Genomic DNA, 21,402 nt, shown 5'->3' with positions numbered 1-21,402 from the left:
TATATGAAGGGGGCGAGAAAAGTCACCATTTGACGTTGGGTTGTGGGTACGCGTCGACGTCGACGGTGAACTCGACGTTGACGTCGCCCTCGGCGGCGGTGGTGTCGCGCAGGCGCTGCGTGAAGCTGGGCGCGCGCCGCACGTTCAGCACGCACGAGTCGCTCGCGCTACCGTGCACGTTGCGGATCTAACGCCGTATATTCAGTTTATAAACGGTACTTTATCATATTTACATATTTGAAATGTTATAAGTTTCTTTATTTTTAATCTTTAATCAGTTTTATTTTCACAATGACGTATATTAGATTTCAAAATATTAACTGCACATCAAAATATATTTGAAAAAATACTTTTAACACTTATTACAACGGTACTAAGTGCAATGATCGATTGTTATCCGAATATTTATAATTTACCATCAGTAAAATATTGTCCGTTTAAACTAAACGAAATTAAAACAGGATAGTTACAGTCTGAACCGAGAAGCAATGCTTCTGCGAAGACACAGCGAAACTGAAGAACTGTGCACGATCATGATGATGAACAATATGGAGTGTGATAGTAGTCTATTAATTATTAGTACTAATACTTGTGTCACAAACCTCGCAAGAGTATTCCCCTGAATCAGCGCGCGCAGCTGAAGTAATAACCAGCTTATGAGCTTCGCCAGATGACGTGATCTTGATTGCCGAGGACTCCTTTAGCTCGGTCTTGTTTTTGTACCTGAAATTATTTTAATTAATCTACTAGTCAGATACCCTTCTTGAAATAAATAAAATAATGGTATAGTAATAACTATCAATTGAGACTGGATAACCAAAAAAACTTTATCTTAGCATTTCTTAGGGATATCGCTGATTCCACTCATTATTGAGGTACAGATTATTTATACTAGATATAATAATTTTTAAAGTGTTCATTTAGATTACACGATCAGATTTCCATTTTACTTATATCTTTATTTTTTTTATCTTTGTGGGAGCAGTTCCAGTGTAGTACTTACCAAGTGACGGTGGGAGCGGGGTCGCCCTCAGCGCGCACCTCGAAGGTGACGGTGTCGTTCTCCCCACATGAGCGCTCCCCGCCGAGCATCTGCAGTATCTTGGGTGGTGACGTCACATGCCACTGCCAGAAGTCCGAGCACTGGTTCACCTCATTCCTGGTGACGTTTGAATTGTGCTTAGGATTTTGTTGTATAACTTTGTTCTATTCTTTGGAAGAATTGACTTGAATTAAAGGAATTTTTCAATTTGATGTGTTGAAAGAATTAACCAAATGTATTACATCACTATTGTCATCGGAAACATCATATAAACATACAGTTTTTCTAATTTTAATCATCAAAAATATTGGCAAAAGAGTTTATTTTTATATACATTTTCAAGTACTTAGTTTTGCAATTTTTGAAGGAAATCCACTTTCACATATTATGGGTAAAGGGTAATGACTTCCAACTCACTTAGCAACCACAGAATAAGATCCAGTATCGGTCAACTTGGCGTCCTTAATGATGATTTTATAGATCTCCTCGGATTCTTTTACGATGGTGATCCTCTCGGAGGATTTGATCTCCACGCCATCCTTGTAGAAGCTGACGTCTGGTGACGGGGAGCCCTCTACTTCGATAATTACTTCATGAGTGGATCCGGCCTAAGGGTAATATTTTTCGTTATTAGAAAGGGTCACCAATTATTTTAAGATACATTTTGCTCGACTGTGTATTTTTATTTATTTATAAATATTAACGCAAAAATAATTTGCAATTTTAACGCAAAAATAATTTAAAAAATACAGTCACTTAAATTGTCATGACGCTTTGATAATTAATTTCTACTTTAGTAGAAACACTTTAAGTAGTAGTAGAAGTAGTAGACGTACTTTTAATATTAACATGTAACTGAAGGGTGATTGAAGAAATGACTATAAAACACTCTTAACAGATCTTCATTTACCATGCAGGTCTGGTTCTCTATCTTCTTCTTGATTTTCGGTGGAGCCTTGACAATGAGGTTCATGACGGTAGTATCCTCGCCAAGATCGTTAGATGCGGTTACGTGATACTCGCCAGCGTCCGCTGATGTCACGTTCTTGATAACCAGCGACATGCTTTCGTCGTCTTCGTGGAGGAATCTGGGAAGAAACAGTTCTTGTTATTTTTCTTGATTTTTTCACCTATTTTTACAAATTTCTGTGCGTATGTGATATTCTTATCAGAATTCATAAGAACACTTAAGAACATTCATAAACACTATCAAAAAACAAATCATCTCAAAACCATCTGTACCTATCGTTTTTGGTTAGTGAAATTAATAAAATGAAAAATTATATATAATCAAAAAGAAAAATATTAATATTATAAATGTGAAAGTAACTTTATCTATCTGTTTGTCGCTATTTCACGACCAAATGAATTTGATGAAATTTGGTATGAAGCGAACTTGAACTCCAAGAACGGACATCGGCCACATTTTTGCCTAATACTTGACAATTAGCACTCAAAACGCGAGCGTAGCCGCGGTCGACTACTAGTTATGTATGTATATATATATAACTAACTTACTTATGTCTAGTGTCTGCTTCCACCACCTTGCCATCGTGTTTGAAGACGACGGTAGGCTTGGGGTAGCCCTTGCAAACGAGCTCTAGCATTGCTGAACCTCCACTAGAAACGATAGCCTCGCGATGTTCGATCACCAGTTGAGGCTTTGTGGGTTCACGGTGTAAGAAGTTCACAGCTCCTGAAGTGTAAAGGTGTATAAAGTTGTTGAATTTAGTAAACAGAATTACTGTGAAAAGCATGAGCGCAAATGTCCCATTAGACATAAACCAAAGGAGGTTTCTCCTCTGAAGGAGGAGATTACGGGCCTATTTCACGATGCTGTTCCGCTATTTGGATGTTGGATGATGTTTTCCTTTCACGTTGAGCTCGATATGAATTACAAATACTGATTAATTTATAAAAACAATATTATAAATGCTTGCTTGGTTTTGTTTCTTTGTTAAGATTCATGTGTTGTAAGCACTAGGAACTCTTAGTAATCTAAAAATCTGAATTATATTTGTTTACACGACTACAAAATATTATAAAGTAAATAATATGTTTAAGCACCTTGTACAGTGAGCTCGGCGGAGCAGGATATGTTTCCGGTGCTAGTTTTGGCCACACACGTGTAGAGGCCGGCATCCTCCGGTTTAACATGTTGGAACACCAGTGCCAACGAGTCCTCATCATCTTCAAGCAGCACCTGATATAAGATATTAAGCGTTTCATAGTATTTAATGTGAAGACTTGGTACGAAATATTGTATTTTATCACTTAGATAATATTGTGGAAAATCTTAAATAAAGATTCCATAATAAGTACAAGGACGTAGAGAAAGTACGTTTCAATATTTAAAAAAATAACATTACTGTCACATTTTCCAGCAAACAGTGCTTTTTTAGACATTAACAAATATCACTTTTTTTTCATAACATTGTAACCTAGCCCAGGCCATGACGTGACTTGTCAATGCTGCGCGTCCGGAACGCGCAGTTACACAATTCGCGAGCGCAAGAACAGTCAAGTATAATTATAAATTTATGTCATTGTTGTGAAGAACAATTTGCCTGATAATAATTGAATAACTTTAATAAATGGATTATTTATAAGATAATATTTTCACACAAAGGTACGTTCAATTTCTATTTATGAAAGCCTTTATTGAAATGACAATCCTAGCTTGAAAGACGATTTGACGTTTAATGACTTACAAAATGATGTCTAGTAGTATGTACTGAAATTTATTCGAATGAGATGTTTTAGAATGTATACAAACCTTGAACCTCTCCTCAGGGTCGAAATCCACCCCATCTTTTTTCCAAACGAAGGTAGCCTTCTCTCCCTTCGCCAGTAGCCCTTCTCCGCCCGGGGGCAATTCACCGAATATATTCTTATCGTCTGAAACAGACGTCATTTTTAAACAAATAAAGTTTAGTAGTTTAAAACAACTCGTATAACCGCATCACATTCGCAGATAACAAAATAACATTTAAATCATCCCGTGCGGCACCAATTTAGCCGCAATTATATATAGATCGTAACTATCTCATAAACAAACATTGGATACGGTCCAAACATCCTTGCAAGATCTGTGTTACGAGACATATGTATGTCAGTCATGTAATAACGGGCGCCTACGAATATTATCAAATTATTTTGATATAGCGACAACTTTCGAACGACAGATTGTTCGTGTAATCTGTGTGTTGCTGTAGACGGCTGTTTGAGCTTTGCAAACAACTTTTAAGGTCAAGGTTTAACTATGAAGGCTAAAGTAACCTAAGGACTTATTTATTTGCAAGAAAACAGTTAATGCTATGACTTTACAATGTTGAGATACATAAGTTTTTGGTTCACAGATTTGACAGTGATGTGGTTTACAAAAAAACATGTATTTCTTCCGAAATAATACTCTTACGTAAGATATTATTGTATAGATATTAGTTAGGTTAGGTTAGTTACTAATTGAACGAGTAATTCCATCAAATTATTTTTACTGTACCAAAATTTGTCTGCGATTTCGATTTAGGAATGTAACTATGCTGTTAAATTTGGAATAAATTGCGAGACAATAGTAAAATGTGTGACGATAATGCTACCTGGTCCTTTAAGAACTTACCGACAACAGTAACGAGAGCCTCGGAGGTGACGTCACCGTATTCGTTAATGGCTCGGCACGAGTACCGGCCAGCGTCTTGAGCGAGCACGTCGGCGATCACCAGCTCGTAGCAGCCTCGCTCGGCGCGCGTACGCACGATGTTCACCCGCTCTTCAGTCGACGACGTCACGATTTCTTTACCATCACGGTAGCTGAATAAATTAGGAAAAAAATTGTAAATTTCAACTCATTTTTTTTACTCTGTTTAACCGCAAACAACAATGTAAATTTTCCATAGCTGGGCTAAGGCCTCCTATCCCTTTGCGGAGACGGTTTTTGGAACATATTCGACCAGACTGTTCCAATGCGGGTTGGTGGCATGCACATGTGGCAGAATATCTATGAAATTAGACTCATGCAGTTTTCCCGATGTTTTCCTTCGCCGTCGAGCACGAGATGAATTATAAACAAAAATCTATTTAATCTCAGTGAGATAATTTAAATAATGATCTACACAACTGTACGTACATATGTAAGTGTATGTAAGGACGTAATAATGGTGTACTTACAATTTCACCTCAGGATTAGGGTTGCCCTTGACTTTGACCATAAAGCGAAGGTAGGTGTTCATCATTATTTCAGTATCCTTGAGCGCTACTATAAAGTAAGGCGCATTTTGGGCATTCCTTTGTTTTCTTTCCTCTGGAGTCACTATATAATATCGAAAAAAATGCATTAACAGGTAATATAGAATAGTTAAATTCCCTGCACAAAATTTTCCCTTCAGTTATATGTAATTATTATAACAAAAGTACGTCACAATTACATGCATACTTCTAAACAGATACGCTAGCTAGTTCAGCGGCGAAAACAGGAAAATTATACAGAGAGATAGAGCCTAATTTGTTATACGCTTTACGATGATTTAATTGATGGTAGCCGGAGTCATGCGTTATTGTGATCAAATCTAAGTATTGCGATCTAAACACGAATATTTCATTTAAATTTTTATTTAAATATGTGGGTGTTGATTTTAATTGCGTTTGGTTATATTACTAGTTACAATAAATAATGTATGAAAACATAATGATAAATAACTTTGTATATAAACTTTTAGCGTCGGGTCACGAGAATATAGACGAGATATTTGGAACCAAACGCAATTTAAAATCAAGGCACCAAATTAATCATGAAAGAGAACTTACACTCGTGGACCACTAACTGGGCGGTGCAATGTGCGTTGCCCGTTACGTTTTCCGCCCTAGCGGTATACAGGCCCGAGTCATCCTCCCTGCAGTGCAGCACTTCAAGGCGGTACCGGCCTTCCCTCTGCTCCATCACAACTCGATCCATGAGTCTGTCGCTGAATGGCTTATTGTCTTTCAGCCACGTCACTTTAGCTTCTGCTTCCTGCAGCGCGCATTCGAAGATTGCGTTTTCTCCAGCTGGGAATCCAAACTACTGTTACGCGGAGAATTCTTACGAGACGAATTCGACATTTTTGTGGAATTTATGTCCGTAAAAATTCTTAAGCGGGAACATAGAAGCGTTAGCACGATGTGAGTGTGTGTGTATGTTATTACTAAAAGCATATATACAAGCACTAGAGTGTGTCTACTTCTAACGTGAAGTGTTCGATTTTATTATTGACTTACGCTCGATGTTCTGGCCTTCGATGGTCTTCACGAATATGGGTTTGCCATCGGATGATTCCGATTTCGAAATCGATTTTGACGATTCGCGTTCTTCCGTAACTGAACCATTAGAAATGGATGTTTTTGAGTACTTTTTCTGGGATACCGTATCACCGTTCTTTATTTTCGTATAACTCGATTCGATTTTTGATTCCCCATTGACATCTCCATCGTAACTGGTCTCAATGTTTAATTTAGTGGAACGACTTTCGATTTTGGCGCTGTCGGTAATCGAGTTACGTCCGTATTTAGACGCAATGCTATCGATCTTGCTGGTTGCATCTACAGAGTTGCCATCGTAGCTGGCTTCCATGCTGTACTTGCTGGATCGACCTTCGATTTGCATTTCGGTATTTGTACCCAAACCATATTTAGAGGCGATACTATCAATCTTGCTGGCTGTATCAGTAGAATTTCCATCGTAACTAGAATCGATGCTATATTTGCTGGTCCTTCCTTCGACTTGAGTCTCAGTGCTGGAACCGAGGCCGTACTTAGACGCGATACTGTCCAACTTGCTTTCGGATTCTATAGCATACTTGGAGCCGTTCTTAGTATCGTAGCTCGACTCGATTCCGTATTTCGAACCGCCTTCGGTTTTACTAGAGTACTTGGACTCGTACCTCGATGAAGCCGAACCCTCTAAAACACTTCCAGCTTCGTACTTTGCACTTTCAATGCGTGAGCCACTCTCGCGGCGGTAAGAAGAAGCACCGGTGCTGTCGTAGGAAGATGACTCGTAACGACCACCGGTTGATAGCTTACGACTGCTACTGGAGTACTCTGTGAATATAGTTTATTTTTTATTATTTTAATATTGGTCATAGCAAAATAATAACGGAGGAAATACAAGCTTTGGGGGTTATTCAACAACAACAACAACAACAACAACAACAGCCTGTAAATTCCCAGTGCTGGGCTAAAGGCTCTCCCTTAGAGAAGAAGGTTTGGAACATATTCCACCACGCTGTTCCAATGCGGGTTGGTGGAACACACATGTGGCAGAATTTCTATGAAATTTGTCACATGCAGGTTTCCTCACGATGTTTTCCTTCACCGCCGAGTACGAGATGAATTATAAAGACAAATTAAGCACTTGAATCAGCGGTGCTTGCCTGGGTTTGAATCCGCAATCATCGGTTAAAATGCACGTTTTCTAACCTCTGGGCCATCTCGACTCAATTTCGACTCGGGGGTTATTCACCCAAACTTGAATTATTCCACAAAAAAATATAACATTAACCTAACCTGCAATCCGGTTTTAAAAATTTTTAAAATTCACCAATTAGTCAAAACTCAAATTTCTTTATTCAGTATAGTTAGAAGCATTAAACTTATTGTCTGATAGCCAAATTAAACACTACCATCGATTCGGAAAAGAAAATACCCTGACATAAGAAGAACCGGCGAAAGTAACTCAGCGGGTCTTTTTATTGCTGTCAATTTTATTATTTACATATATTCAATGTGAAAATAAATAGTCAGGAGGCGATCGTTTAATTCTCAAGGTATGCACTAATTGTATAAGCTTTCGCACACAAGTCTTTAAACATTCTTTGATTTGGTAACAGAGTCATTTTGAAAGCTTTCTGGGATCCTGTTGTAGAACCGTATAAATTGCCCCACAAAAGAGTTATTCACTCTATGTTGGCGAGTTACAGGAATAACAAGTTTGTATTTATTCCTTTTCCCATTATATGCATATCGCGTTTTTTTATTTATTTTTTTACATTCAAAACGTTACAGAATATATATTAAGAAGCAACAATATATATTTTAATGTCTTTTATTTTTATTTATTTTATATTATATATAACTCAGTGATGTTTTAGGTTATATGTTATACGAATAGCCCTCTTCTGTCGCACAAATATAGTACGGATAGCGGCTGCGATACCCCAAAGCATAATAGCGTAGACATTTCAAAATCAAAATCAAAATAAACTTTATTCAAGTAGGCTTCTACAAGCACCTTTGAATCGTCATTTTAAAATTAAGTGAAGCTACCGATTAGTATGGGGTGTCATATTTGTTAGTAAATTTTAAACAAGGTTCCCATTTTTTTGTAAATTTATTGCAGCTGTGACAAGGTAGACTGGTTTTCGTTGTTGTATTAACGCTTGTTTTTAAAGATTATTTTTTAAATGTACATATTTTGTTACTTTTCTTTCAAATTTAAAAATCAAATTTAAAAATAATATGATAGTTATTCATGTCACTAAAAATGTATCATAATAAAAAAGGTTTTACACACTAATTGTGCTTTTGAAATCGGAACTATAATTTACACACTGTTATTCATATCCGATATGGTCTAGTGGCTAGGATACCTGGCTCTCACCCAGGAGGCTCGGGTTCGATTCCCGGTATCGGAATGATGAGATAATATTTTTTGTTTTGTTTAGAAATTGAAATTACATTATACAAGTATTATGCTTTTTGATACGTGCTACCTATACGATTTATTTATGCAGATATTTCGGTCTTACTTTATTTTTTTATTTTGTTTATTTTTTAATAATATGTTTTAAATATTTGAAGCACCCGGAAGACAAATGCTTGTTTGCAACAAAAAGTATAATTTTTAATAGTTCGTAATACTCCTGCGTTAGAATTGTTTCTGATCTCTAAGAATTAAGGCTTGTAATTTGTCATTTCATTTGAATGCGCTCTTTAACTTGAAATTGATTATAACATAAAAATTAAAATGTTGGTAATGCTTACCTCCAGATAGCCGCGAACTGCGGCTGTATCTAGACATCTCTCCGTCTGCTTCCTCTGTGGTTACAGCTTGATCCTCCGCAGAAACTCTCTCGACTGATTCTCCTGTTGTTACAGTTTGATTGATCTCTTCAACTTTTTGTGACAGAGATACCTCTGCAGTTTGATCGACTTCTGTTATCTGTTTAGATTCAAGTTTCTTTGATTTAACACTTGAACGAGTTTCAGTGGTTTTACCGTTTTCTATAACTTCGACTTTAGTTTCTTCAACAGTTTTGTCAGTTATATCGGCAGAGCTAGTTTTTGTATCATTAGACTCGTTTGATGTTACGACAGATTCTTCTTTCGAAGGTTGAACGCTTTCTTGAACTTCCTGTGTTTTTTCTTCTATTACGCTTTGTTGTGATGTTAATGAAACTTTAGACTCGAGCGATGATTGAAAAGCTGATTGGGTCTCACTATCTTCTATTCTTGTACTTTTTACCTCTTTTTCCTCTGTACTTTGTTCGACTGAAACTTTGGAAGTTTGGCGACTGTAGGAAATAGTTTCTTGAGTTTTGTCAGATGTTTCTTGTGCTGTCTTGGTGTTTATATTTAATACTTGTTCAGCTTTTTCCTCAACAACTGATTCTTTTTTGGCAGATATGCTCTTTGTTTTTTCGTTTTCAGATGCTGTTGTAACTACGTTTTCTTCTTTTATAGTTTGAACTGTCTCTGTACAAGATGATTCAGAAGACTTCACATCTGCATTTATAGATGTAGTTTGGAGTATTTCTTGAGAAGTTTCACTTAATTCTTTTTGATTAACCAAACTTACAGCTTCTTGGGCTTCGCTTAGTTCAACAGTTTCACTTACTTGGCGACTGTAAGAAACAGATTCTGAGTCTTTTACTGACGTTTCAGCGACTTTACTTTCAACTATTAACTCTTCTTTAGACTTTGTTTCGATTGAGGAGCTATCAAGAGTTGCGCTAGATGTTTGTTCCGATAAAGTCTTTGAAGAAACTTTACCTTCCGCTTTGGTGTTAACTTCTGTTTTTACCGCACTATCTGCGATTATTTCACTTGTATTAATCCCAGATTGTACAATTTCTGTTTGCACAGTTTCAATTGACGATGCTGCAGTTTGTTCTTGAGATATTATGTTTTCATTTGTTTGAACGATTGTTTGCTGACTAACTTGAGACTGAGATGTAACCGATTCTACTTCACTAACTTGTGTCGTAAATGATGCAGACTCTAAATTTTCTGTGACTTGACTTTCAACTGTGCTTACGCTACTATGCACTTCTTGAACTTCAGTAATAGAAGATACCTCAGTTGCTTCAGCTTTTGAGATTTTGCTCGTGTGCTCACTTTCAAACGACGCTTTTCGCTTAGTTTTAATGACTTGTTGCGATTCTTCTTTAGAAGAACGTTCAGTGACTTCAAGTTCTTCGACTCGAGATTTTTTCTCTTGCCTCTCTTCTTGTTGGTCTTCTAGTTCCCTTTTTCTTCTCTCCTCTGGTTGTTGTTCTATAATTTCCTGGGGTAGTATTTGTAAGTCATCAGCGGCGTGTTCTGCTAATGCAACTGAAATACATAAATAAATTCTTACTTACATTTAACATATATCTAAAAAAAATTCGAAAAATAAATTGACATTATTTTAAATTTTTAATAGTAATATTATGATGACTAGACTTACCAAGATCACTGGCGTATTGTCTGATTTCTCGCAGCCAAGCAGTCTTTACAGATTCCTTATGCGCTTTAAAGTTAAAAACAAGTTGGGGCTCTTTTTGATGAAGTTCAAACTTGGTACTTTCTGGATGATCTTTGATTTCTACTTCAGGAAGCTGGAGATGAAAATGTAATTCTTAATTAATTTCTTACTAAGAAAATTTGTTAATATGACATTATAAATATGATAAGGCTTTTTCAAAATAATAAATTAAAATAATTTAGGATCACGTTACATACCTTAATGATATGCCTAAGTACAAAGACTGATCTATCTTCTCCAACTCTCTGGACCTCGCAAAGCAAAATTCTCGCTTTGAAAAGAAATACGTAATGATTCCTGGGTTCTCCGTCGTAATCGACTGTGAACCAGTCGTGAGTCAGCAATCTACCAAGCTTGTAGATATTCCCGCGATATCCTTCGATACTATCGATGAAGATGTTATTTGTGGCGCGGTTGGGGACGCCGAGGAATAACTCTAAAGCTTTCTGGAGGTCGGAGCAATCGTCGCCGAGACGCTTTGAGTATTTAACCAATTCCTGCAGAGAAAACATTACATCAAAAAACGAACCAGAATTTCATATTTATTTTCACGTATAACGCAAGTAATATTCGTTTACGTTATTTGGTTGTTTATGAATGAAACGAAGTTATACAATTCATGAATCAAGAGCAGTTAAATTTAACTGGTTACACTTAAATCAAGTACAAAACGTAACGTGACGCTAAAACTCGCAGTTTCCCACACGCTAATAAGCGAAAGTTATTTCGGGATCATTGTTCACCAGCGCGGCCATAAACAACGTCGTTGAAAGGGTTATTTGTTCAGCTCAATTAAATACATCGAAGATTAACTTGCTATGCTCAAGATCTAGATTTAAAATTTTTGGCAAGACACTCAACTACAGTGAAATATCAATAAATTAGCTTTTTATGGATGTGATTGATGATCACAGCGATCTGATGACTCTAATTACCTTTAAAAGAAGTTGGTAATCGTTGATCCTTTGGATGGGTAGTTTGAGGTGCTCGGTAAGACCTTTATCGTCTCCGAGTTTGTCTGCCAATGCCTGCAAAGATCAAAAACAAACATTAGCAAGCTGTTGTTCTAAAAACAATATCCCTACTTTGAATCCCTACTTTGAAACTATCAGTTTCAAAGTAGGGATTCAAATTTGCAAATAACTGAGTAATCAACAGTTTATTAGATGTAGGGCTTAGAGTATTTTAATTACTTATTTTGACAACTTATAATTTAGGTACAATACGTGAAACGATATATTATTGGAAGTCTTAAAAAATATCACACTAAAATACATACAACTAAAAAAAATTTTTTTTCTTCTTTTTAAGACATCTGACATACGATAGTAACAGTTTTAGTCCGCATAATTGCGTCACTTTTGCTCGTTAAACATTTAAACAAAGCTGGCTAGAATAAGAAAATCGGTTGTCAACTCGAGATCATAAGTTGCTTGCAACCAGTTGAGCTAAGAAATGTTGACAAGAAATCGTTCAGATTCGGTGGATACCAGATCGGTTGGAATATTTTCAGTTGGAAATGTCAAGCAGAGAACCGGAGAAAATGGAAACAAAGCACATTTTATCTATAGTATACAAGATAATAAACCCGTATATCTTATCAATACGGTTAATTTTATGATTTCAGGAAACAACGTCGAACCAAATAGCTGTCCGAGCAGTATTACAATAACAACGGCCTGTAAATTTCCCACCGCTGGGCTAAGGTCTCCGCTTAATAATATTTTGTAGTCGTGTTAACAAATATAATTCAGATTTTTAGATTCTATGAAATGAGAAACATGCAAGTTTCCTCACGATGTGTTGCTTCACCTCGAATTATAAACACAATTAATTGTGTTTATAATTCATCTAGTGCTCGGACATGAATACACATGAATATTCAGTGGTGCTTGCCTGGGCTTAAACCCGCAGCCATCGGTTAAGACGCAGGCGTTCTAACCACTCCGAAACCTCGGCTCATAGCAATATTAAGCAAACACAAATTAACCTAAAACATTTAATGTAAAGCTATGTACCTAAAGTAATACATAATGATTGCAATCGAAACGATAGCAAAAGTGTTTCATCATGACCGCCGATATAATTCAATACCACTTGGCAGTGGATCAAATGAATACAATGATACACTATGAATGGTCTTCCTAAACATAAATTCTGTTAATTTCTCGTCGATTAGTATATTACTCATACGTATAAAAGTAAAGATATTATGTTCTGCACCTAAATAATATGGGTATATGTGGCATTTTTCTTTTTCATCATAAAAAAATTTGGTTGAATTTATCTGATTGTCAATCAAAATATACTTTATTCAAGTAGACTTTTACAGTTGCAATTTTGAATCGTCATTTAATAATTATATTAAGTGAAGCTAGGTTAGGTTAAGCTAAGCTTAGGTTCGGAAAGTAGATTCTACCGAGAAGAACCGGGCAAGAAACTCAGTAGTTACTCTTTTTCAACATTCAATCATCCATCATTTCATCAATTCATCATATATTTTCTCACTAAAAAGCAACACTCTACTCTGTATTGGTGTTTGGCGAAATACAGCAAGCCTTTACTGATTTTCGTTTAGAGTCTTAGCGTTACTCTAAACACTGGAGATATAACATCTTAGTTTCTAAAGTTGTGTCGCACTGTAGATATATTTTTTTACAGTGCATTGTCTGTGGGCTGTGGGCGGGCGTGATTACTTCCCATAAGGTAGGTAGGGTAGGGATACAGTACCAACATTAAATAAAAAATGACAAAATAATTACTATCTCTTCATTTTCATCTTTCTTATTCGATAAAATTTATTACAGTGATATAGCTAACCGCATGAATTTAAAGATACACTACGTCATCTAACGAGATTAACTGTGGAGCTGGCTCCTAAGGGGGATTCGACAGATGAATTGGCAAGAAACTCTGTAGCTAATCTGCTTCTCAAATTACGGAATTGTAAAATCAAAGATACACAATTATACGCACTATATGACCTATCTAAAATCTTTGTAAAATAGAGTTTAATCTCAAATAATTTTTATTATATACTGATAAAATTTATATATATCCTTTCCAATCAGCGAACTAACTTTAGTATACTTGTTTTTTTTTTTTTTTAACTAAATTAGCTTTACAAATGATGTACGTTTTAAAATTTTTACTAATAAACTTTATAAGCTTGATGAATGAGTTGAACATCGATTATACACTACTACACTACACTACACTAGGCAAGACGATAAAGTCACATTCTTTCACTGTAATATAATCGGAAAACAACGAGTAGTAGGTCAAGTTGTATATGTATGTATATGTATGTTGTATATGTATGTATATGTATGCATCTTCTTATTTGTTTTTTTATAAAGTTTAAAGAAGTACTCACATATGAAAGGCATATTATCAATTTAGTACGGCTGTTGTGATTGTGATGTGTGACTAAAATGAATTAAACAAAGTTGCACGATTTGCTTTCAACGTCAATCACGAGATCAATTATACACAAAAACATATGAAAATATAGTGATCTTGCCTGAGCTTGAATCCGCTATCTTCGGTTAGATTTCACACGTTTTAATATCGGGTCTTCGAGTCAGTAGGTCGCTTGGCTAAAGTTCAAAAACAAGCTGTTATTTGTTTAACGTATGTACTAAAGCGTATACAGTTTTGTTTAACTTAACTTTATTGCCTCGTACGCGTAAAGTGTTTGCGAAATTATCGCGCAAATAGTTTAGCGGAACGAAAGCAATATTCGACCCACACATTGTAACCGGAAGTTGCGTAAAAGCTCATACTAAAATATACCTTCAACGCAATTTCGTTAATAATTCCATATTATAAAACAAAGTCGCTTACCGCTGTCTGACCGTCTGTATGCGTCGATAACTAACTTTAAAATGACATAACGGATATTCATACTTTATTAACATAATAATTAATAACATTAAATGCTTAAACATATACAAATATGAACTAAAACTAGTTACTGTGTAAATCTTGATATGGAATGGTGCAAGAATGCTAGCAGCATTTTTTCTCTGGGCAAAATGCGAACCAGCCCTCCTTTCACCAGTGGAGGCAATGAGGTGAGGTGTTATATTTTTGATGAAGCTTTTTGCGGATATTGATACGGTTTTTCTTCGATAGATTCATTGATTCAAGAGGGAGATTTATATGTATAATACATACGCAATATAGTGTAGAAACGCTTCTTATTTTAGAGGTTTCTAAAATGATGTCGTAAATAAACGATTTTTTTGCGCTTACATTGAAAACGCTAGCTGAACCTTACGAGATAATGTGCTACAGATATTACAGATTTAAACCGCAGAGACATAGCAGAAACATACAGTTTGTATCGTCTAATGATTGAAAAACTGAAGGGCACTGTAACGGAAACTGTAGGGCATTCAGTAGTATATTCAACCGACTTCAAATAGGAGGAGGTCATCAATTCGTCTGTATTTTTTTTAATATAAGCATTGCACCCTTGCGAAGAACGGCCGGACCCAAGTTTCACAATAAAATTAAAATTACATTTTTTTTTATCGCCAATGCGCTACCAACTGAAATTTACCTGATAGCGGCTTTCTTACTCATCCTTCAGACCGAAACACAAAATTACTAAGCATTGCAGTTTGGAGCTAGGATATCTGATACGTGAATGGTAGCTATCCAGACAAATAACAAAGTTCTGCAAGTAAATGAAAGTAAGCTATTCCACCGCATTTTAAGTGGCGTTAGATCTATCATAATTCGGATTCATCTGTTGAATGTGGGATATATTTAGACCACCTTGACATATTACGTTAGCGGGCTGTTGACGCTGCCATGAAATATTTCGAGGAAACATTTATCAGAGAAATCTTCTCTAATTTCGTTACGAATTATCGAATTTAAGAAAATTCTTATCAAGTGGCTAATTTATGGCCATTACTATTGAAATGACATCTTGAATAGTACAATTAAACTGCCGTTATACATCAGTAGAAGTATTATTATTTGACCAATTAAGTTACATACTAGGTCTACGTATTTTATATAATATATTTAATTTATTTATTTGATGAAATCATATAGAAGAATAAAATAATAGTTATTGGTCAATCACATAAAGTAGAGAGAGCCAGGTATCCTGAGTATGAGTATGAGTAGTAGTATGAGTCGAGATGGCCCAGTGGTTAGAACGCGTGCATCTTAACCGATGATTGCGGGTTCAAACCCAGGCAAGCACCGCTTTTTCATGTGCTTAATTTGACTTTATAATTCATCTCGTGCTCAGCGGTGAAGGAAAACATCATGACTAATTTCATAGAAATTCTGCCACATGTACATTCCGCCAACCCGCATTGGAACAGCGTGGTGGAATATGTTCCAAAACCTTCTCCTCAAAGTGAGAGGAGACCTTTAGCCCATATGTGGGAATTTACAGGCTGTTGTTTACATAAAGTAGTAATTACAATGATGAGATTGAGATTAAAAAAAAGCAATTATAAATCAATGTAATGATTATTTTTATTAGTGCAATATTTAGTTACTGTAGGTAGGATAGGAATTGGGGTCTGGAGCGATTTGCGCAATGTATCTGTCTAGTTTAACAATTATATTGTTAGGTATATAATATTATAAATACATTGTACCCAATACTCTACCAATATTGTACCAGAGACGATATTATGACTTTACAGAGCTTAAGACTTAGGGTTACAAGTTTTCTTTACTTCTCGTATCGCTGACATTGTGTTATTTTCTATCAAATTAAACTGTCTTGGTACATATACTAAATGTATAGTGCAGCAATTGTAAGTAGCACAAGTTTATGAAAACCTACCTAGAAACAAATGACTGCATATAGCCTTTTTCAGCTAATAGCCTTGGCAACAAAATTTTTGATCATTGAATAAAATATATTTTTCTCAAACGTAATCCCAAAGTAATACACCTAAATAATAGTCAATAGGTCATATAATACTTGTATGGAAAATATTTTTATTTGTTTATATATAATTCTAATAGAATTATGTACATAACAAATTCAACTTCTGTTCATAGGTTTTGCCCCTCTTAAATCCAAAAAGGAGAAAAATTTAGCATGATAAATCTAAAAATTAAAACTTATAGCATTACAGATTGATTGTTTAGATTGTTTATCGAAAAACCTACTGCTGGTTTTGAGCGGAAAAAACCTACGTATTTATTTTTATAAATATATGGGTATATAATAATACTTTAATAAAATGTTTAATGTTGTTGTTCACATGTAGTAAATATAGTACATTGAAAGTAATTGATATATTTTTGGCATAAACAGATCGAACTTCGATGAGAATGTCTGAGCATAACACTTGTATTTAAAAACAGAATGTGTGTGTAGAAATGGGATTTTAAGAATTCCAAACGAGTCATATTAATAAATACTATTTTTGTTTGTGAGCAAACTTCATAAATATTTTGGTGGTGATGAGCATTTTATTTCACTTGGTGGGTTGGACTTTGTGTAAGCCCGTCAATAGATACAACCCACATCACATGTAGATGTTTTGTGAGCAGGAGACTCGCATGATGGAAAGTAACCACCGCACATGAACATCTGTAACATCGGCAGGTGTATTTCCAGCCTTTGAGGAAAGTGTACGTGTATGTGTACTTTTCTTGGTTCTCAAGTAGTATGGGTTCGGAAAAACCGCTGGCGAAAGATAATTGCCATAGAGTGGTTGCGCGAGGCAACAAATGTAAAAATTGCGCTGATGTGGATTTTCGGACATCTAGGTGGTGCAAAATAGAAATTCTCCGACCAAATAGGAATTCTTCGAATTGTTTTAGTGCATTTGGAAGGGTGAATGAGCTAGTATGACTAAAAGTAAAAAGGACATAACATATAAGTCCCGAAGACTGGAAATGCAGGAAATTACCATTTTTACAATACGCCAGATAAAATGAGAAACAGTGGAAGTCGTTATAACTGGGCAAAACTACATCCACAACTTTAGTGTACGTTTCATGAATCTTGTAATGTATATAAATGTCACTTTATTTATTTTTTCATGCATAAAAGTCTCAGCTATTTACAATGGATTAATATTTACTTCAATTTTCGCTCCTACAAAACGCTCCTGCTCTGATTTGGGAGTAAAGCACGATAATACCCAATATTGAACTTCCAATCTCCAACTTTCGCGTTGCTTACCTAATGTTGAGCTATTGAGCCCAAAAGTTAGTTCCAAACTAATGGAGTTAAGTTTATTTTGATTTTAATTATGGAATATAATAATATTTACTTGCATTTACAAATATTATTAGTTTAGGTAGGATTTAAATGTTTGTTTACCATAACAAATCAATTAATATTTGAAGTATGATTTTATGAGTGAATTTAAATCATTGAGAATATCGAATTGAAGTTCAATTAAGATTGTGTTATGCGTTTAGATCCAAGTAAAAGGATCATTAATAATAACAACCCGACTAAGTTCAAGTTTGACTTATCCATCAAGGATTCTTATATCCTTTTGTTGTTATTACTATTTTCCAAAATATTGTCCATTGTCGTTTGCATTCTTCTAAAGAACTCCGTATTACACTTACGGCAAGTCGACGAAGATATTATCAGGGAAGAGATTATACTGAAATTGACATATTTAACAAAGTGGGTATAGTTTTTTTATTATAAGTTACTGTTGTTAAATAAAACGCCATTTTATGTCGGAGAAGTTTCTCTCAAACGTTACAAATTTCTAGGTGCACTCTAATTTAGCCTTGATTTTTTTCCGTCATCGACGGGAATCGCGTAACAGCTACAAACTAAAATATTTATGTTCTTAACAATGTATTTTCAAACTCGACTCTAGTCCTCCTATCTCGGAGAGTCATCTCTTCTAGAAGTTTTATACCTCACCAGTTATCACGCAGTCGTGAACTTGTGTGTTGTTTTACTATTGATGACAGTTAAAATATAATTTAAAATCACATATACTCTATATATGATTTTAATTTTTGTGTTCTTGGCTTAAAGATAGGAGAGACGTTTTGCTTGGATGCATGTTTTTGTGATATTATGAATAAACAATTTTGTCCATAAAAAATAGTTTTTGTTTATTTTTGTTTATTACTTATTGTACCCTGATCATCGAAATAGGTGAATCATAAAGAAACCAAATACTATAAGGCACTCACATACTATTTAAAACACATTAAAGATGTTTTGGTATCAAATTAAAATAGTTTCAAGAACATAAGCTGACATTGATACGGAATTAGTCGTGTGATCCTTAAAAAATATACTCTGTAAATGGGTCAAGGTCATTTGACGATTCCAACAAAGCTATGCAAAGGTTTACCAACGGATACTGCGGAGTTCGAGCGTCAGACAGCGAACATCCACCCACGCCGAACGCCTCAAAATAAACCAGACGTGATGCTTGAAACACTACACCCGTAGCGTGAATGTTGAGAAAAATACAGTTTCGCAACTGCTCGGCTAAATATATAACACGTATTGAACGAACGTAGATGTACTCCTACCTGAGTGGGGAGACGTTGGAACAGGAGGTCCAGAAACAAGAGAACACAATCACAGTCACACACTTCACTCGGACGAGTGGTCGAAGGTCGGTAACGCTGGAGCTAGCGAGGTGTTCGCGGCCGCGGCTTCCAAGCGACTGGTCAATTCCATACCCCTGCTCGATACACCGCTAAACATAGATCAGCACCGTCGACGATTTTTAGAGGATAAAGCCATTTCTCCGGTGACGTGTTTGTTATCAGAGAATGCCCAGGGTCGTTTCAGCAAGGTCACAAAACAAACGGGCTTTCCTTGCTCAAGTCGAAGCAGCTACAAGATAATCATACAAAGTATTTATGAAACAGTTACTTCCAGCTGTTAAGTCATTGTTTTATTCAGGAATAATTGTAAAAACTATATGGATCATGTCCCTATAAATATTCTTTGAACTGAAACATTAATAATTAAATTGTTGTCGAGGTCTACAATCTCATGATTCCAAATAAGGATATCATTAGATGGGCAAAGACCTTCTCTGTTCTTAAAGGTTTTTTTTTTTAGGTTTTGTCTATAGTAGAGACAAAAACTGCATGATGCAATTCATCATCCCACGGAATATTCAGATTTCCTCATGATGTTTCTAAGATACGCATTATAGCTGTTAGTTTACTTGGTCAATACAGAAAAATACGGGCAGTTTTGGGCCGTATTCCTTGAAAAACAGCGTTGCATTAGCATTTGTAGCAATGTTGTTACTTTATTATATCCCACTAGTGTGCAAAGATTCTTCTCCTTGAAAGATGATTTTGAAGCCTTAATATTTCACCATGTTGTTCCGATATGGTTTGATGGAGAACTACGAAACTAGCTTTATAATAGCAAGGTAGATGTTTTTTTTGGGTATATTGGATAAAAGTGTTGATTTGAAATTATTTTATGTCATTGTATGTACGCATCTTAGTAGATTTAATGTTGCCTTGACAGATTATATAAATATCTCGAAACATTGAGAATAATGTTCATGGAATATAAATGTGAAGAATTATTTATACTTGGGACTGAGTCAGGTGGTCCGGAGACCAGGGATGCGTAGGATTGGTTATTTCGTACGTTACTTAAATAAAGCGCGGAATAGTCATTCAGTTTCCGTTCAATGTCCGCCATTATTCGAAAATATCTTCATTTATAAATAATAAGACTTTATATAAATGTATATATATTAATCTTCCAATATCTTTATTATCAAAATCAAAAATGTATTTTTTAAAGTTGCGAATTACTTATGTTTAGTGAGTGTTTTTAAACTGAGCAATTCTTAATGATTACTTCAATAGGCTAGGTACTACATTTTCTATTCAAACTCCTGCTTCAAACAATTACATACGCCTAAATTATTTCAGTTCGTACCGGATTGCTGTCCTATCTGATTGAGAGAATGATTAATCGAGAATATACCTAATATAAATGTATATATATTAATGTTATAGTATTTAGTGATGATGCAGATTTTTGGAAACTCTTCTAAAATAATTATTATCGAAATCAAAAATGTGTTTTTTAAAGTTGCTAATTAACTTATGTTTATTGAGTGTTTTTAAACTGAGCAATTCTTAATGACTACTTCAATAAGCTACTACATTTCCGATTCAAACTCCTCCTACAGAAAATCTCATAAAATCAAAGAGTCGCCTAAATTATTTTAGTTCGTACCAGATTGCTGTCCTATTATATTAAGAGAATGATTAATCGAGAATATACCTACGGAATTTTTTATGGTAGCTCGAGTTTTTCGAATACCTATGAGACATATTGTATTGACTTTTTGGAACCGTTAACTTGGTGTTTGTTTTTTTTTTCAAACACCAAGTTTGAAAAAAACTTGGTGTTGAGTCGAGATGGCCCAGTGGTTAGAACGCGTGCATCTTAACCGATGGTTGCGGGTTCAAACCCAGGCAAGCACCGCTGATTCATGTGCTTAATTTGTCTTTATAATTCATCTCGTGCTCAGCGGTGAAGGAAAACATCGTGAGGAAACCTGCATGTGACATATTTCAAAGAAATTCTGCCACGTGTGTATTCCACCAACCCGCA

The 21,402-nt window shown here is 35.4% G+C and overlaps 1 protein-coding gene and 1 non-coding gene across 10 annotated transcripts in view; one reads left to right on the top strand and one right to left on the bottom strand.

Annotated features, from left to right (window-relative positions):
• Positions 1 to 21,402, bottom strand: part of LOC124531960 (obscurin) — a 107,438-nt gene that overhangs the window by 22,355 nt on the left and 63,681 nt on the right. For 8 of the 9 annotated variants that reach the window (XM_047106611.1, XM_047106619.1, XM_047106604.1 and 5 more), the window contains 16 exons: positions 11,756 to 11,848; positions 11,018 to 11,317; positions 10,743 to 10,893; positions 9,059 to 10,627; positions 6,296 to 7,117; positions 5,846 to 6,085; positions 5,210 to 5,351; positions 4,662 to 4,852; positions 3,819 to 3,940; positions 3,110 to 3,245; positions 2,561 to 2,738; positions 1,953 to 2,130; positions 1,460 to 1,650; positions 1,004 to 1,159; positions 603 to 723; positions 27 to 187 (listed from right to left, as the gene is read on the bottom strand). In XM_047106611.1, coding sequence (XP_046962567.1) covers positions 27 to 187; positions 603 to 723; positions 1,004 to 1,159; positions 1,460 to 1,650; positions 1,953 to 2,130; positions 2,561 to 2,738; positions 3,110 to 3,245; positions 3,819 to 3,940; positions 4,662 to 4,852; positions 5,210 to 5,351; positions 5,846 to 6,085; positions 6,296 to 7,117; positions 9,059 to 10,627; positions 10,743 to 10,893; positions 11,018 to 11,317; positions 11,756 to 11,848 — 4,751 coding nt within the window. The remainder of the gene's footprint in view (positions 1 to 26; positions 188 to 602; positions 724 to 1,003; positions 1,160 to 1,459; positions 1,651 to 1,952; positions 2,131 to 2,560; positions 2,739 to 3,109; positions 3,246 to 3,818; positions 3,941 to 4,661; positions 4,853 to 5,209; positions 5,352 to 5,845; positions 6,086 to 6,295; positions 7,118 to 9,058; positions 10,628 to 10,742; positions 10,894 to 11,017; positions 11,318 to 11,755; positions 11,849 to 21,402) is intronic. The other variant, XM_047106573.1, reaches the window with a different exon arrangement.
• On the top strand, positions 8,638 to 8,709 carry Trnae-cuc. The gene has a single exon. It is a non-coding gene; the product is annotated as a tRNA-Glu (tRNA).

Source organism: Vanessa cardui, chromosome 1 (assembly GCF_905220365.1).
Source record: "Vanessa cardui chromosome 1, ilVanCard2.1, whole genome shotgun sequence".
In the NCBI taxonomy this organism is placed as follows: Eukaryota; Metazoa; Arthropoda; class Insecta; order Lepidoptera; family Nymphalidae; genus Vanessa; species Vanessa cardui.
The sequence above is the reverse complement of the archived record's forward strand: the minus strand, read 5'-3'. Positions and strand labels throughout refer to the sequence as shown.